This window comes from Neolamprologus brichardi, chromosome 7 (assembly GCF_056152115.1).
Source record: "Neolamprologus brichardi isolate AB-2024 chromosome 7, ASM5615211v1, whole genome shotgun sequence".
In the NCBI taxonomy this organism is placed as follows: Eukaryota; Metazoa; Chordata; class Actinopteri; order Cichliformes; family Cichlidae; genus Neolamprologus; species Neolamprologus brichardi.
In genome coordinates this window covers 46,964,437-46,982,835 of record NC_142110.1, presented here as the reverse complement: position 1 = coordinate 46,982,835, position 18,399 = coordinate 46,964,437, and the positions used below count along the sequence as shown (strand labels likewise).

At 38.9% G+C, this 18,399-nt stretch overlaps 1 protein-coding gene across 2 annotated transcripts; it reads right to left on the bottom strand.

The window, feature by feature from the left end:
- Positions 1–14,159: 14,159 nt before the first annotated feature.
- LOC102780299 (ADP-ribosylation factor-like protein 3) lies at positions 14,160–18,152 on the bottom strand. 2 transcript variants are annotated; one of them, XM_006788939.3, is made up of 6 exons: positions 17,682–18,152; positions 16,417–16,560; positions 16,186–16,302; positions 16,053–16,103; positions 15,654–15,839; positions 14,160–14,458 (listed from the first exon to the last, which is right to left on the bottom strand). In XM_006788939.3, exons 1-6 carry the CDS (start codon positions 17,682–17,684, stop codon positions 14,408–14,410), a joined length of 552 nt encoding a protein of 183 aa, XP_006789002.1. In that variant the 5' UTR covers positions 17,685–18,152; the 3' UTR covers positions 14,160–14,407. The 2 variants fall into 2 exon arrangements, with proteins under 2 accessions (XP_006789002.1, XP_087699848.1); XM_087843722.1 differs by lacking the exon at positions 14,160–14,458 and having other exon boundaries at positions 15,438–15,839.
- Between the last annotated feature and the right edge of the window lie 247 nt (positions 18,153–18,399).

Sequence of the window (18,399 nt, the reverse complement as noted above, 5' to 3'; positions counted from 1 at the left end):
TTCTTTTTATCACCCTCCCTCCACACGCTCTCTTCCTCTCCCTTCGTGGTGATTGATGGAGTTAGGCAACAGTACACAGAGCAACGTGTGGCCAACAGTCCAAGACAGCCTGCGTGAGAGGGAAAGAGAGAGGCTGGTGTGGTGAGGAGGAGGAGGAGGAGGGGGGGGGGGGATTAAACGAAAAGAGAGGTGAAAGGAAGGGAAGGAAAGAGGAAGCAGGGAGTCAGTGAGTGTGTGAGAGAGAAGGGGAGGGAGGAAGAGGGAGAGGAGTGTATGAGAGGAAGAGAAAGAGAGAGGGAGAGAGGGGAGCTCAGCTGAAAGCCACAGACTTAATTCTATGCATCATTAAGCAGTCTCACTCAATGCAACATCCCCTATACATCATCCACGCTCAGTAAACACAACGATGACATTACATTAGCAACTGCAAATGAATTTTCTTTTTAGAAGGAAATTGAGAATACTCTCTTACTCTCCCTCGTTTTTTTTTCCAGCCTCTCTGCTGCTTGCAAAGCTTGAGTGTAGGACATAAAAATACAGCGAGATATAAACAGAATAAAAACACAAACAATATTTCCCTTTCCCCTCTCTCCAGCACACACTCTCTCTCACTCTGTCACACAGAGGAGACCTCTGAGCACAAATACACACCTCTCCTTAGGCACTCTTCCGAAATGTTTTTATAATAGGCGGTTCGGAAAGATACCTTATTTAAAGATAAGGTATCTTTGAAAATGCTACACGAAGCCATTTGTTCTCGCTTTGCCAAATTTAATCGAGCACTGGCAGCACCGGCTGCTGCTACATTTCAACTTAGCTATAGCTAACGTTTGCGTTCCTACTGGGGGATCGTTTGTGCATCAGTAATAACCTAGATCTTGCAATGTGCACTCCAACGTGCCAATCTTAGTAAAAGCATGAAACGGATTGCTTTCAAAAGATTTGGGGGTAACATAATTTATACATGAGGCACAAGGTACTGAAAACAGGTTTAGCTGTGTGTGTGTAATTGTGTAGATATTTAAAAAAGTCAGAAAGCACACTTTGGTTTCACGTGTGCTGCTCCAGACTTTTACTCTGTTACACCTAACTCTAAAAGCTTTGATTTATAAAACTTTGGAGATAAGATTTAAGTCTGAATGAGTCTCTGAATGAAGCTGAAGGTGTTTTTCAAGGTAGATCAGGTATAAAGGAGCCCAAACAGTTTGAGGTAAGTTCTTGAAACCGTTAAAATACCTCCCTTGATAATAACGTCAGCAGACACTGGATTAAAGTGGCGATGGGACAGAAAGGCACAGCTTAATCGATGAAAGCCAGCACCCCAACAGATACTTGTGCCCAGGTGTCATCACTGTAACAAACCTGCAAATACAAGAACGTCATAACAGGGAGAGGCATGATCAATTATTAGCTTGAAAGAAATATAAAGAAGTTAAAAAGAAATTAAGGAGCCAGGAAAATGCTGTGATTAAGTACTACTTTACCATTTCAGTTGTTATAAATCAGGCTGTGTCCAGTAACTGAGGTAGGTTACATCACTCTTCTCTCTATGAACAAGGTCAGCTGTGAATCAGTGCTTTCCCGGCTCCTCTTTGTGCTGGTGTCTCTCCTCCTGTCAGAAATCCTGAAGTGCTTTACAAAAAAATGAAAGAAACAAAAGATGTGTAAAAGTTGGTATATAGCTGATGTCCATCTTTATTCCGAATTTATGTGTATATAATAAATAATCTGCATTAATTTCATCATCTAATGCTTTGTTGATGTCCTTAAACGCAAAGCAAATTTCGACACAGCTCTGTGCCCTCCTTTAATAAAAACTTAGCAGTGTTGTAGATATTAGTAGGATGGATCATCACCAGGGAGGCTTCGCAGTAAATGGGTGCACACTGCTGTCACATCTGGTTTATAAAACAACAAACCACAAATCAAGTACAAGACTAAGAAACGTTAATAATCCACTAACTGCAGACTGTGGTCAAAGTGAGTTTATATGACTTAAAAATGCAAATATTTTGTTAACCTTCACTCTCCTGCTTTTATATATCTTATGTTAGTCAGAGGGCTTTTATGTAAGATAGAGAGAAGAAGGAGGATGATTTGGTTTAAAACTTGCTGGGAAGCTTTTGTTATATTTATTTAAATGTTGTCCTCAGTTCGGTGAAATATTATTGAACTACATCTGTCTCTTCTTAGCTCCACAGACGTGAGCACCAAAATGAATTTATTTATTTATTTTCCATTTTGTTTTTCAGGGCCTGTTGTCCTTTAATAATAAATGCCAGCAATTCAGTATACCTCTGTTCTTGGCTCTATTTAGGTTTAACATTTTATTTGTATAAAGTTTATTAAGGTGTTTAGGTGGAGTATGACATCGTCTTACACATAAAAGAATAATACCTCAAATTGAGGTATATGTAAGTACGGGTAACAATTAGTCAATAAATAACTGAATTTTTGAAACCCACAGATTTATGACAACACAATCTTTACATGGGTTAGTTCCTCCTTGTACACATTGGAATTTTAATTCTTAGATACTGTACAATACTTGGGTCAATATATCAACATAGAAATAAAAACAAAATCAAAAACAAAAGCTGTGACTACATCTTTTTATGCCTTTACATATTTGACAAGAGCATTTAAGCTGAATTGTTCTGTGCAAGTTGAATATAATAACAAGGAAGTGACTTATCAGTTATTATATATATATTATTATAATTATAGAATTCTACTTTAAGCAGTAAAAACCTTTTTGGGGCACTGAAGAGAGAGCAGTAAAGATAGCTCGTCGTTACCACCAAATATCAGCCAGTATGATATTATCCCTGTAACAGCCATTAGCGCTAGCAAGCTAACTTTAATAAAAAATGTCATCCGCTGTGAGAAAAAAAACAACTTATTGCTAGTTTTATAATTTACCTTACTGGTCCTCAAAAAATAAATTGTTCCTCTTCCACATATTCAGAATCCAGTTACTCTGTCTCTCTGATGATCCTACAATGACTGTCAACATGTCTTTCGCTATGACACTTGACAAGGTAGCCAACAACTTGAAGTAGCTTTTACATGCTCAAACCCAGCAGACTAGTTAAGGGCACTGCTTCCTCCTGCTTGTGGAATAACATATTTGTTCCCTTTGCTGTTACTGGATCGCTGGCCTTCCAAAGTCATTCAAAAGCAATGAGTAAACTGTAAACATCAACAATTAGCTATAATGTAATAACAGGTAGTAAAATTCAATTCAATTCAATTCAATTGTATTTATATAGCGCCAAATCACAACAAAAGTTGCCTCAAGGCGCTTCATAGATACAGAGAAAAACCCAACAATCATATGACCCCCTATGAGCAAGCACTTTGGCGACAGTGGGAAGGAAAAACTCCCTTTTAACAGGAAGAAACCTCCGGCAGAACCAGGCTCAGGGAGGGGCGGCCATCTGCTGCGACCGGTTGGGGTGAGAGAAGGAAGACAGGATAAAAGACATGCTGTGGAAGAGAGACAGAGGTTAATAACAGATATGATTCAATGCAGAGAGGTCTGTTAATACATAGTGAGCGAGAAAGGTGACTGGAAAGGAAAAACTCAATGCATCATGGGAATCCCCCGGCAGCCTACATCTATTGCAGCATAACTAAGGGAGGATTCAGGGTCACCTGGTCCAGCCCTAACTATATGCTTTAGCAAAAAAGAAAGTTTTAAGCCTAATCTTAAAAGTAGAGATAGTGTCTGTCTCCTGAATCCAAACTGGAAGCTGGTTCCACAGAAGAGGGGCCTGAAAACTGAAGGCTCTCCCTCCCATTCTACTTTTAAATACTCTAGGAACAACACGTAGGCCTGCAGAGCGAGAGCAAAGTGCTCTAATAGGGTGATATGGTACTACAAGGTCATTAAGGATAAGATGGGGCCTGATTATTTAAGACCTTGTATGTGAGGAGCAGGATTTTGAATTAAATTCTGGATTTAACAGGAAGCCAATGAAGGGAAGCCAAAACAGGAGAAATAAGCTCTGTCTTTCTAGTCCCTGTCAGTACTCTTGCTGCAGCATTTTGGATTAGCTGAAGGCTTTTCAGTGAGTTTTTTGGACATCCTGATAATAATGAATTGCAGTAGTCCAGCCTGGAAGTAATAAATGCATGAACTAGTTTTTCAGCGTCACTCTGAGACAGGATATTTCTAATTTTAGAGATGTTGCGCAAATGGAAGAACGCTGTCTTACATATTTGTTTAATATGTGCATTGAAGGACATATCCTGGTCAAAAATGACTCCAAGGTTCCTCACAGTGTTACTGGAGGCCAAGGTAATGCCATCCAGAGTAAGAATCTGGTTAGATACCATATTTCTAAGCTTTTCAGCACCGAGTACAATGACCTCAGTTTTATCTGAATTAAGAAGCAGAAAGTTAGCGGCCATCCAGGTCTTTATGTCTTTAAGACATTCCTGCAGTTTAACTAATTGGTGTGTGTTATCTGGCTTCATGGACAGATAGAGCTGGGTGTCATCTGCATAGCAGTGAAAATGTATGCTATGTCTTCTAATGATGCTGCCTAAGGGAAGCATGTATAATGTAAACAGAATTGGTCCTAGCACTGAACCCTGTGGAACTCCATAATTAACCTCGTGTGTGAAGAGGACTCTCCATTTACATGCACAAATTGGAGTCTATTAGATAGATATGATACAAACCACTGCAGTGCAATACCTGTAATACCTACAGCATGTTCTAATCGCTCTAATAGGATATTATGGTCAACAGTATCGAATGCTGCACTAAGGTCTAGCAGGACAAGCACAGAGATGAGTCCATTGTCAGAGGCCATAAGAAGATCATTTGTAACCTTCACTAAAGCTGTTTCTGTGCTGTGATGAACTCTGAAACCTGACTGAAACTCTTCAAATAAACCATTCCTCTGCAGATGATCTGTCAGCTGTTTGACAACTACTCTTTCAAGGATTTTTGATATGAAAGGAAGGTTGGAGATTGGCCTATAATTAGCTAAGACTGCTGGGTCTAGAGATGGCTTTTTGAGTAAAGGTTTAACTGCAGCCACCTTGAAGGCCTGTGGTACATAGCCGATTATTAGAGATAGGTTGATCATATTTAAGATAGAAGAATTAATTAATGGCAGAACTTCTTTGAGCAGTTTTGTAGGAATGGGGTCTAAAAGACACGTTGATGGTTTGGAGGAAGTAATTATTGAAGTTAACTCAGAAAGATCAGTTGGAGAAAAAGAGTCTAACTTAACATCAATGGAACTAAGAGTAGCTGTAGATAATATTACATCTGTGGGATGATTATTGGTAATTTTTTCTCTAATGATAAAAATTTTATTTGTGAAGAAGTTCATGAAGTCATCACTAGTTAACGTTAAAGGGATGGTTGGCTCAAAAGAGCTCTGACTTTTTGTCAGCCTGGCTACAGTGCTGAAGAGAAACCTGGGGTTGTTCTTATTTTCTTCAATCAGTGATGAGTAGTAAGCTGTTCTGGCTTTGCGGAGGGCTTTCTTATAAAGCAACAAACTATTTCTCCAGGCTAAATGATGATCCTCTAAATTTGTGACACGCCATTTCCTCTCCAGATTACGAGTCATCTGCTTTAGGGTACGTGTTTGAGAATTATACCACGGGGTCAGGTACTTCTGATTAGAGACCTTAGTTTTCACTGGAGCTACAGTATCCAGAGTCGTACGTAGTGAGGAGGTGAAATTATTAACAAGATAATCGACCTCTGTTGGGGTAGCGTTCAGATAGCTGCTCTGCTCTGTGTTGGTACAGGGCATTGACGATGATAACAGTGGCTGGATTATATTCTTAAACTTAGTTACAGCGCTTTCAGAAAGACATCTACTTTGATAAAGTCTACTCTCCACTGCTGTGTAATCAATTATTGTAAATGTAAATGTTATCAGGAAATGATCAGACAGGAGAGGGTTTTCAGGAAACACTGTTAAATGTTCAGTTTCTATGCCATATGTTAAAACAAGATCTAGAGTGTGATTAAAGTGGTGGGTGGGTTCTTTTACATTTTGAGAGAAACCAATTGAGTCTAATAACAGATTAAATGCCATGTTGAGGCTGTCATTTTTAGCATCTACATGAATGTCAAAATCACCCACAATAATTATTTTATCTGAGCTCAGAACTAAATTAGATATAAAGTCTGAGAAATCAGACAGAAACTCTGTGTAAGGCCCAGGTGGACGATAGATGATAACAAGTAAGACTGGTTTCTGAGTTTCACAGCTGGGGTGGACAATGTTAAGCATCAGGCTTTCAAATGAATTAAAAGTCTGTCTTGGTCTTTCATTAATTAATAGACTGGTGTGAAAAATTGCTGCCACACCGCCCCCTCGACCTGTGCTTCGAGATTTCTGGTAGTTAGAATGACTCGGGGGTGTTGATTCATTTAAACTAACATAATCATCCTGCTGCAACCAGGTTTCTGTAAGGCAGAGTAAATCAATTTGTTGATCAATTATTAAGTCATGTACTAACAGAGACTTGGAGGAGAGAGACCTAATATTTAATAATCCACATTTCACTGTTTTATCTTTGGTTCAGATGTGGATCCTGTATTGTTCTGTCTTTGTAATTGTTTATGTTTAAGTTGTTTGTTGCTGGTTTTTAGTTTGTTTTTTGTCTTTTTGGAAGCTGACACAGTCTATGGAGATGGGGTTTTTTTTGGGGGGGTAGCAGGAGGAGATGCACATGATTTATAACTAAGTCAAGTTATTTCATGTAAGCAAAGAAAGATATTAGTCTATAATGAAATTAGCTGTATCTTTGTATTTAGTCAGTACCAGTTAAATGCCAGATGTAACTTTTACTGTTTATGAATGCCAAAAATGAAAACTTACTTGAATTAGAATGAAAAAATTGAATTGGAATAGAAATACCTAAAATATCATAATTTTATGTCAAAGTTAGCCAAAAACCCTTTAGGCTTGCTGACCAAATAATAGCAGTTAGCTCACTGTTAGCCTAACTTGATGATTATGTGAATACCACAAACAAATTTCTTAAAATATGTATGTGAAAGAATGACAAAAGCGTACATTTAGAAAGGACTTTTCCACTGTTTCCACCCCTTCATTTGATTGCACAAGGTTACTTTTCCCTCTCCTTTAAAAAAAACATAGTTAAATCTCTTTTAAAGAAGCCAAGCCTGGACACTTAAATACAGAATACAGGCTAATGTCAAACCTTTTTTAGGACCGGCTTTCAATGCTAATAAAATCCTTACTTTATTCAACTCACATGCAGCTTTTGACACAATTGATCATAAACTCTCTAATCTCACAGATGATGCACAGCTATGTTATAACAGAGAACACATTGGTCCAGTTTTAGCAGAGCTATACTCGCCTCCAGTATCATACAGAACCAATTTTAAAAATACTCTTATTTATACTGCATATGAAGTCCTTAATGGTCTTGAACCTTCTAATATCTCTGAATGTCTGTGACTCTTTGTCCCGACTTGCTATCTTAGATCCTCCACTGTGAAATTGTTAGCTATCAAAAAATTGGGGATGCCACTTTCCTAGTTTGTGGAAACAACATCTCTGGAACAACATTCCTTGAAAAATTAAGGAGGCAAACTTTACAGATAATTTCAAGAACTTGGTAACGACATACCTTTTTAATCTGACATTAAACGAGAGCTTAGGCCTGATAATTATAATAATACCACTATACAGCCATACTATCTGAGTTCAGCCACATTAAATAATCTGGCAGATAAGACCATATGCATAACTTACTTCTAAGATTTATATTTCTCTTTGTTGTGATTGCATTATTACTATATGAATGTGTGTTTAGGGGTGCATGTGTATTTATATATGTCTGATGGGTTGTTGGAACTTCAGTTCCTGATATGTTTTTGTGCCTGTGAAGCCCTTTGAACTCTATAAGAATAGTCTTTAGTGTGATATTGGGCTATCCAAATAAAATAAACTGAAATTTGATAGCAAATTTCATAACATAGTGTTTTATACATACCCATACACTTCAAAAGTTTTAATCACTTATTGAAACTAGTTAGTGGATAAGAAATTAGAGACAGTGACAATTATGAGTGTGTGCACACAAACACACACACACATTTTAGTTTAATGTCTGGGAACACGCGAGTAACGTAAATTATCAAGCAATTCACATGAATAATCATGTTTTTATTGCACAGATTATGGCTTTTTCCCCTAAACTAGCCTGGCTATGAGGCCTGGGAAATCTATTAAGGCGATGCCATAGATCATCCCATCCACTGTGGCGTGTATACAGATCGGCCGGCTCATTTGAGAAATATTGAATCGGTTACAGTAAAGTAAGCCCCTGGATTGAGTCAAATGTAAAAATCCAGGCATGTGTGAGGAGCTGTCAGCGTGTGCTGTAATGACGGATGGAGCCGGGTCTCCCTTTCAGCAGGAGGTGATAAAAAGTCAAATTATGAACGCCGGGGAGGGACAAGACAGCGTGCAAGGGGAGGAGGGAGGGCAGCGACACGGAGAGAAAATTGGACCAGATCCGTTAAATGATAAGGGCAATCAGTTAATCAGGGGAAGACGAGGGAAAGTGTTATTTCCTCCCAGTGCAAGGGTCAGTGAGGGGTCAAGATTATAACCTTTGACCTCAAACTACTGACAAGAACGAGACCGGTCAGCGGGTTATTGATTCATGCTCTTCAGTTTACCCATGTTATTATCTATCGGACTAGACTGGTTTACGGTTTTAGTGATTTCCTGTGAAAGTGAATTAAAACAAGTAAAGATCTGTTTATCTAATTATTCCTCAAACTGTGAAAAGCTCTTTAAGCTCCTGGAATCATACAGTGTCACCTTCTTAAAGTCACTTTGTTGAGGTTTTTTGTGACTGCCGTAAAAAATAATAATAATAAAATGCTTTTATCCCCCCCCAAAGCAGTGTTTTCAGAGGAAATGCCTCATGTTCATAAAAGCACCGGGGCCCAGAAGCATGATCTGGACCAGGAGCCCAACAAAAGCTTCTGATAGCACCCGCTGCATTACTACACAACTTCTTAGTTCATCCTGACACAATCTCTACCCCTCTGCTTTCTGTCTCAGGTGCATCAAACAGAGCCCTGGACCCCCTCCCAGGCCAACCCCTGAGCTGACCCCCCTCCCAAGCTTTGAAACTGACCCGCTCTGAGGTGTGAACTTCTGTCCCCCTGGCTGATAGAGACTCACGATTTTTATAGACCTCATCCCTCGCTGTTTATGACTCTGCAGTTTGATTATAGCAAAGGGGACTCGGAGAGGTAGGAGCCCTGCAGAGGCACACACACATCAAAGGAGCTATGAGAGGAATGTGGGCATTTGTTGTTTGCTTTATCATCCAGTACCACCACTTATCTGCTTAATCATAAAGGATTGGCCTGGGAATGAGGCAGGATGGACGCCGCGCTGGCCAAACAAACTATTCCCAACACAGTAATTGCTACTAGAGGGATGTGCCAGATTCATAGTGGTTATAGCTGCTTGCATGGGAGTTTTATTTGAAGAGGAGAAGAAAAAAAGACTATGAGAGGCTCCAATTTGGTTTAAAATTAAATCCTAGAAAAGTATGGAGTGTTGCTATCAGAGTAAAGACTCGCCTGAGTGACCAGTCTACATGAGTTTATCCCTGTTTTATTGAGTTGAACAGGAACACGTGCCGCAGGATGTTTTCTTACAGAATATTATGTAAGGAGTTAACACATTATGATATATTATCAATATATATAGATAATAAAGAATGGTTGAGAATAGGACACCAACTCACTGATGAACCTCGCTGTTTGGCAATTTATTAGTTGTATGGCAGTTCATTTGTTTGTATTTTTCTGTAATGGTGCAAAGCTCAAAGTCAGATATGTGAGGAAATAAAACTAGATGTTCACCTCTTTATTACGGACTCATTATTTATAGAATTGCTTTTTTCTTGCCTTTTACTACATTTTACTGATTGTTATACAACTACATCTCACTCTGTTCAAAGGCCTAAAAGGATCTCAAAGTAAAAGCAAAGTCTTAACGCTATGTATGCAAAAAGATTCACTTTTTTGGGACCACTTCGTGTATATATGTTACCCAACCAGTGCATAGATTACCTGTGTTTTAGTGCCACAGCAACAATGATCTTACCCCAAAGATGCAGAAAGGTTTATGATTGGCTCACTAATTTCTGAAAAAGCAGCCCTTTGTGGTATTTCTAATGTATGGCTACTGACTGACTGAACCACTGCAAGTTATCACTATTTTAGCAGTGTAGTCCTGTTGGAGAACTCAAAGGATGGAGATAAAATATAAATATGAATGGTTTAAATAAGTTCAGAGGAAGTCCCATTCTAAATGTCACTCTCTTGTATGGATTCAATATCTTTGAATGAAAAAAAAGGGTATGAGTTGCCAGATACACAACAGTTTAATTAAGTCACAGAAGCTCTCTCCTGGTTTCACAGGCCCTGTGAGTCAGTTAGACCCTCTGCCCTTCATTTCCCCTGTGTGGGAGGCTTGGAGTGCCGGCTTGAAAAGCTGGGAAAGTCCTGTGATTTATGGCCTTTTGCAGGCCTGACTGCCTCTCACCTCACTGATGATAGAGCCAAAGGTAACAAAGACTGGTTACTCCAATCCAATTACCTATTTGCTAAATTCTGTTTTATTAATTTTGGGGATTTAAAGCTACTCCACAACCTTTGCCATCTGATTTTGAGACAACTTGTAGATAAATCAGGAAAGATTTGTCCGATTCCTTATATGTATAATTGGGTATATGTTTTACAGGGTGAATGACTATCACTTGGTAAAACTGTTAATGATTAAACAGTGCAGAGAGAAAGGTGGTCTTTTATCATCTAACATGTTAGACTTTCAACTTGTTTTTCCATTTTGTTTTTAGTGTTGATAGATTTATTTCAGGAAATTGACCCCCCTCTAGTTTCTTTATATTTTACTAGGAAATGAGAAATATGTGAAGCAATTTATTGAAACCTGTAAACACATCAAGAAAATATAGTATTTAAGGGAAATCTGGAAAAAAAAATCAATATTTTATCATAACCATCTTTCATCTTCAACACACACTGACCTCTCTTAAGCAAGCTTTCTCATAATTTATTTAAATGCTAATCAATGCATTTGTTCTGTTCTCTGTCAACACGATCCCAGACTGCTCCAATAATGTTGTAGTCCGGGCTCTGACGAGGCCAGTCCATGACTGATAATGATCCATTGTGTGTTTTTCTATCCACTTCTGTGGCACTGGCAGTGTATTTGGGATCACTGTCATGGTAAAAAAAAATTAAGTCACCGTCTGATGCTTTCCAGATGGTGTGGCATGGTGGATGAAAATCTGATGGTACTTTCTTGTGGTTGTAATTCCATTAATTCGACAAGATCTCCAGCACAATTAGCTGAAACGTAGCCTCAAACTATGACATAGCCTCCACCTTGCTTTACAGATTTCTGTAGCGACTCACTATTGTGCCTCTCTTCTCACTTTTTTCATACAGGATCACAACAGCATTTTTTCTGAGAAGCTGAGTGAACAGTAAATGGATCAATTGGATATTTTCCTATTAATTAAAGAGATGACTTTCACATACGATCCATCAGTAGTAGTTTCTTCAGACATGCCACTTTTTCTTCTGTCCTCCACTTGTCCAGCTTCCAAGTTTTCAACTACCAGCTCTTTGGGAGTCACTTTGTTGGTGTAAAAATACAGTTTTATTTCTGATAAACAGTTTTATCTTTGTCGTTTTGGTAGGTTGAGGGTGAAAAGTGCTTTTGTGATAGGGAAGTGCCTAAAGACACAATTTAAAATTGGTTATTTGCTAAAATGTGTGTAATTTGTACATAGAGCGCTGGTTCTTCTCTTTGGTTAGGTAACTTTTTATGTTTGAATGGTCCACAGGTCAGTTTCAATTAGTTCAACAGCCAAAACATCAACATGAAGACTAGATTGAAGATGAATGAAAATGCAGCCAATGTCCAAAGAAAACATTTGAAGGACCTTGCTTCTTGGAAGCAAAAGATAAATAAATGAGGGCTGGGTCAGTGCTGTACGTGTTCTGTTGTAGTTTGTCCAGCAAGATCTGTTGTGGTTTAATATTTACCTCGTGTCTTCTAGTGTGTTCTAGTGCCCCACACTGCTATATCGACACAATTCGTGCATACTGTATAGCAGAAAACACACACAGGGAATGAGACCAAATCATTATGAGGTCCATTTTAAAGGCTTTGCACTTGTTTCAGTCTCCATCTGACGACCAAGCAGCTTTGGCATATTAAAATCAGCCAACCCTGTATATGTTGAGGGACACACAAGTGCACACACACAACCGGCAGCAGGGCAGTAACTCAAGGCCAAAGGAGGAGGTTTATTTTTATCATGGGCAAAGGTGCCAAATCATGTTGGGTATGAAGGGGGCTATATAAATGCAAATTGTATTGGAGAGAGCTATTAGTCCTAGAAAAGGTTTGTATGTAAATGCCCTATAGGACCACAGTGGAGCACTCATCCAGTTCAGATTAGTGGGGTTTGTGGCAAATGTGCTGCAGAAGACAAAAAAGAAAAATAGACAGAAAATGCAATTGCCTTGTGGTAAATCATGGTGAACAAGGTGAGAAGTTGAGTAATTGAATGGCCAAGGTGTTTCTGTATGGTTTATTGCATATGCAAGAGAGATGTGTTGAGGTCTGTTTCCTGTGTGCAGACACAGGTGTGCGTGTTTTATGGTCATTTTGCTCATGATGTAGAGCTTCCGTACCTGAGCGCAGCAGCGCTGTGACAAAACAAGACATTTAAAGCACACTTTGAAATTGTAGAACATTGTATGAAGAAAAAAAATTATGTAAGTGACAAATCAAACATGGCAAAGGATGCAACATCACTGGTCAAGGCCGTGGGAAGCAGAAGCCCCACCCACCACCTCCAAAAGGCAGATGTCATAGCACCCCCACCTTAATGCAAAAAAATAAAAAATAAAGTTGTCAAAACACTTCACACACTATTCCTGCTGTCATTGGTTTATTTTGAGAAATATCTGAATTACGAAATTGTAAGAAATGAGTAAAGCACAGAAAATTGACTTTCTTTCTTTAAATATTGATTACTTTAAAAGCATAATAAGCTCCAGTAAAGGAGAATTTTGTTGACTTTTGTTCTGAGTTTGCATGAGTGCTGTCTTTGCCAGGTTTCTCTTTTAAAAGAGATTGTGATCTCAGTGGGACTTCCTGGTAGAACAAAGGTAACAATAATAAAAACAACACCTAGCATCATGGTCAAATGACATTAAACAGAAGTCACTAATAGATTAAAACTGGTGCATTTCAAAGTGAGCTATCAGCTATCATATAAATGTGCAAAGATATATTTTTTTTAACTACCAGCTGACAAAAAGAGCCTAACAGGAGTTTCATCCCCCTGAAAACTCCTGGAATTATCCCTCTTGGCCTCATCTGAGTAATCATTTTCCAGGCTGCAGTTAAAAACATGGTTACCATGACGCAGAAGAGACTCACACACAGGTCCCTGATGAATGCCATCACAGACATTTTGAACAACATCTCCTCAGTGCCCATCATGAGCTTTTATCGCCTAAACCTTTGAGCACCAAGTCACATTTGGATCATTATATCAGCGCATTCTGATGAAGGTAACCTTTCATACAGCTACCTTTGCTGTAGAAGGGTACATGACTGTGTTATATGCTGCGCAAATTTGGCTTTTGGGCCGAGTAACATATTCCGACAGATTCCAGGCACAGGCAATTTTTGTGTTGCCTGTGCCTGAGTAACAGGCCAGTTCAGTTACGTTTTGGCTGTTTATTCTTGCCTGTGGCTTGAGTTGTGTTAGAATGTGACAGGATGAATGAAAAACTTTATCCTTACAGCTTATTATATATCCCCCACCTGCCCAAACACACACACACTGCACCACCAGCGTCAAGGCCCTCCCCCCGGCTTTGTCATTGACAGAAAGTAAGAGATGTAATAATTTGGCATAAGGCTCTGATACACAAGACTAGCACCATATCGCCCTCTAGCTTCGACTGAAGAGACTTACAGCCTTACAAGACCTCCATTTTTCATGAATCCACTGCACAACACCAAATGCTTATTTAAAAAAAACACATTGTCTACAAAATACTGAGTTAACATGGTTTAATTATTTTTAAAAAAAGCGTGTACAGTTTAAATAAAACAGCCTATTTACAGTATATACATTTTAAGATATGTAATACAGGGCTGAGGGTTGTGTTGGACAACTGTGCTGACAGTGACTAATTATTTTGATGCCACATAAGGAAAAAAGACACAAGTGTCTTTAAGAATTTCGACATGATGTTGTCTCCTGTCCTGAACATGAAACACTGGATATTCCAGGAGTAAGATGCGATTTTTCATGGCTTCTTCCGAAACTTTATATTTCTGCAAACCCAGGTCATCCCATCCTGAAAAACACATAAATAAATACACAGAATTATATATTTTTGTAATTGTGGAAAATTAGAGAAGTAAAAATTAAGTGGACCTAAAAATAGCATTCAAAATATATCTCCAGAAGTACTGTGTGATTTTTTTGCTGTTTGATCACATTTTCCAGACAACCATTGTGATTTATTATTTATGCATTTAACATCATTTCTTACAAGGACTTTTGTGCTACTGATTACTTATCGCCACTAAAATTGATAAGAATACAAGTCATATTTTTAAGCACGCAGTCACACAGCACTTTATCCTATACACTTCAAGCCTTCAATCTACTTTACTCACTGCAGATGGGAAATTTGGAAAAAATACTTAGCCTAGCATGTGTGTGCTAGGTGTAAGGAACATGCACAGGGAGAGCATGCAAACTCCACGCTCCACACATCACCATCCCACCCATGAAATTGAGGCAAAGCAGTGATGTGAAACGCGCAGACTGGCAGTAGCAAACTGTTTTAATGCACATGATAACACAAAGCAGCTGAGCTTCTTTAGTCTTTAGAAAGATGACATAACTGATCCACCCAGATTGGAAATCTTCTTATACAAGCATGTGTTTTATGATGGTAATTAAAGGAATAATGGATCTTAAGTAATCTGCTTCTTTTTCCTCTTTTCCCTGTTTGAATTCAGCACACTTTGGATTCCTTCATTAGCTGATGCCGAGGTCTTCTAAATGACTGTGGATATGTTGGGGAGGAGGATATGAGGCCATCATGGATAATCGAGACCACCCTCTGCAGTGGAACACCTCCTTAAACATCTGTCTCTGCTCCATTGCCACAAAAAAGAACATATATCCAAGTTTGTGGTATATTTAGATTTGTATTCATTAATTATTCTGCATATTTCTATTTTATTGTGCTTCCTTTGTGTCATTTTACTCCATTGAACTGTACTGATTTTATTTTTACTATCTAAAGGTATTATAGGTTGTGTTTAGAAATCTACCATAACGCGGTTAAATGATTCTATTTTATCGTAACGTGATTTACTTAAACAAACTTCAGCCCCTCTAGCCTGTTTTTTAAGACCAGGACAGGTAAAATAAATCCCAGCATTCCCTGACTTCCGAAAGCGGCTGCAGGCAACTATCCCAACCCTTGCTGTGTGTGCGATGTTGCGTTTGCAGACTGTGTCCGTTTCTATGTTTACCTGAATTCCCTCTGCAGTGAGCGCCGAGCAGGCCTGCACCTGCCACATGCGATCCCGTATTGTGTGCAGACGGAGACTTTCTGCCAGCTCTGACGCTGGAGCAGCTGTCATCAGGTCCTGCTTGTTGGCAAAGATTAGCAGCGGCACCGTGGCGAGCTTTTCCTCCTCCAGCAACTCAGCTAGCTCCTGTAACACGGTGCAGTCACATACACTTGCTCTAATGGTGTTTGCCAACAGAAAAACCACTGAGACGTGTTGAGAAGCAACACAACATCATACTGCCGATCATCCCTGATCAGCTTCTAATTCCAACAGCTCCTGAATGCCTTCTAACCTTCAACCTTATCAGAAGATGACTACTGTGCCTCCTTAAAATGTAAAAGTATTTATGGAGCTCACCAGACTTGTTTCTTCAAACCGTTTCCTGTCTGAGCTGTCAATCACATAGATCTGCACACAATACAGTCGTAGATATTAACAAACTGATCAGAACACAGAAAAAAAAATGATATTATGAAGACTACGTATGTACCAGCACATCTGTGTTCTCAAAATAATTCCTCCAGTATGGTCGGATTTTGCGCTGACCTCCAATGTCCCAAACGTTCAGCTTGAAGCCTGCGGACTGCACGCTCTTGATGTTAAAGCCCTTAAGAAAGGTATCGCAGATGCTTAATATCTGCAGCAGGAGAATTCAAAGGCTCTAAAAATGACAGGACTCTACATTTCTGTGCATGTGAGAGAGTGTGGATGTGTGATGTACTTGTGTGGGGGTGATGTGGCTGATGTCTTCGGCTGCCAGCTGTTTTAGCACAGTGGTCTTGCCGGCATTATCCAACCCTAACAGCAGCAAGCGTACTTCCTGCTCTGGAGCCTGCTTCAGCCGCCGAAGGATGGACAAAAGGCCCTGCAGGAGGATCAAAGCACATATTAGAGCTGATTAGTCTTAAAGGAACAGCAGCTTACGAGATGTCATAACACTGAGGAACCTGCAAGCATTTTCTTGCTTTTCCAGAGTCATGTCCTACGTTTTATCAGATAAAGCCTGAATAAGCTGCTGGACCACATCATTTTCAGCTCGCACCAGTTACAGTACACCACCCTGTTGGCAGAGTCTGTCACAGGAACATGACACAGTACACACAGCATGTTACACTCTCACCCAACAGCTAGAATCATCTAGAGTCTGAGGATTTAGCTGCAGTGACCTATAAATGTACCAGCCCTAAAGACCTCTTTAGCCATCCGAGGTTAGTAAGTTACTGAGTGGCTTCTGTCCAGAGGAGGGAAATAAGGAAAGGCTTTGGCTCATGCTATTTACTTTTAAGGCGACAGTGACCCCTCACCATACAAAATCTGCCCTGAAAAGACAAAACAATACACATAGCACTTTTAAAATCCATCTTCTGAGCCACTACTTTTTTTGTAATTTGTGCATTTTATTTTTGTATTATCATAAATTTCCCTCTCCATCTCTTTTACGTCAGCTTTACTCCCCATATAAAGTCTGTTTTAGCTCCAATTTTGAAAGGTACTCCATATATAAATTTAGTTTATATAAAATTATAAAAGTGTTTCTGTTTACCTTTCAACAAACGTCTCCATACCTGGTTTAAACTCTTTGCCTTACAATAAGTACCTTAAGGTGATAGTTATATATAGGTAAAAAATAAACTGGGTTGAAAAAGAAAGTCCAAGTCTAAATATAAATAAACAGATATAATAAATATATATAGTTTAATCCTGGCACTGGCAAACAAAAACGTTTGAGTTATATCAACGACTGAAAGTGAAACAGTATTATGTTTCAGGGATAAAATGGCCAGTTTAATGACCAGTATTACATACACTGCCCACTGGCTAAAGGTGACACATCATTTAACTGTTTTTAGACCATTGTCACCAATGTTTACCAGGTGCCAAAAGTAATTTCAGTAATTTTGTTTTAAATATAAAACAAAATCAAAATAAAGACATTTTGCCCAACGCAAACAAAACCCGCTGCCGCCGTGAATCATTATAACTCACCATGTTTTTCTCGGGTGGTTTTGTGGCCCTCGCTCAGTGTGTGAGTGGATTAACATCTTCTCTGACCACACGTGCTTGTTGGCCTCCTGGCAGAACGGCTGTCAGGCTCTGTTGCTACGGAAACGGTGACGTCAGCGTAAACGACGTGATCGCTGGGCAAGAGGGCTCCTGTGGCGCGAGGTTAAAAAATAAAAGTATCTTTCTAGAAAATAAAAAGAACATAAATAGTTAATTTTCTTTTTTTCTGGTTATTCACTTCAGAGCTGATTTTGAGTTAATTTTGATAAAATTTTAATAACATTATTTTATCGTTATTATTATTATTAGCGATAATTGTGAACTACAGAGTTCAAAGATTAGAATACAAAAAAAATAGCATACAAATTAAATAAATCTTCACTCACCTTTTTTTTTCACACTAGGAGTTTATGCACCATTCTACATTCAATCATTAGTTATAATATGTCTTTTGTCCTGCCTATGGCTGCCCTAGTTCTGCTGGAGGTTTTTTCCTGGTAAAAGGGAGTTTTTCCTTCCCACTGTCGCCAAATGCTCATAAGGTGTTGTATGACTGTTGGGATTTTTCTCTATTATTGTAGGCTTCTGACCTTACAGTATAAAACACCTTGAGGTGACTGTTGTTGTAATTTGGCATTATGTAAATTAAATTCAACTGAATAATTTGAGAACTTACATTTTATCTCATCAGCCTAATATG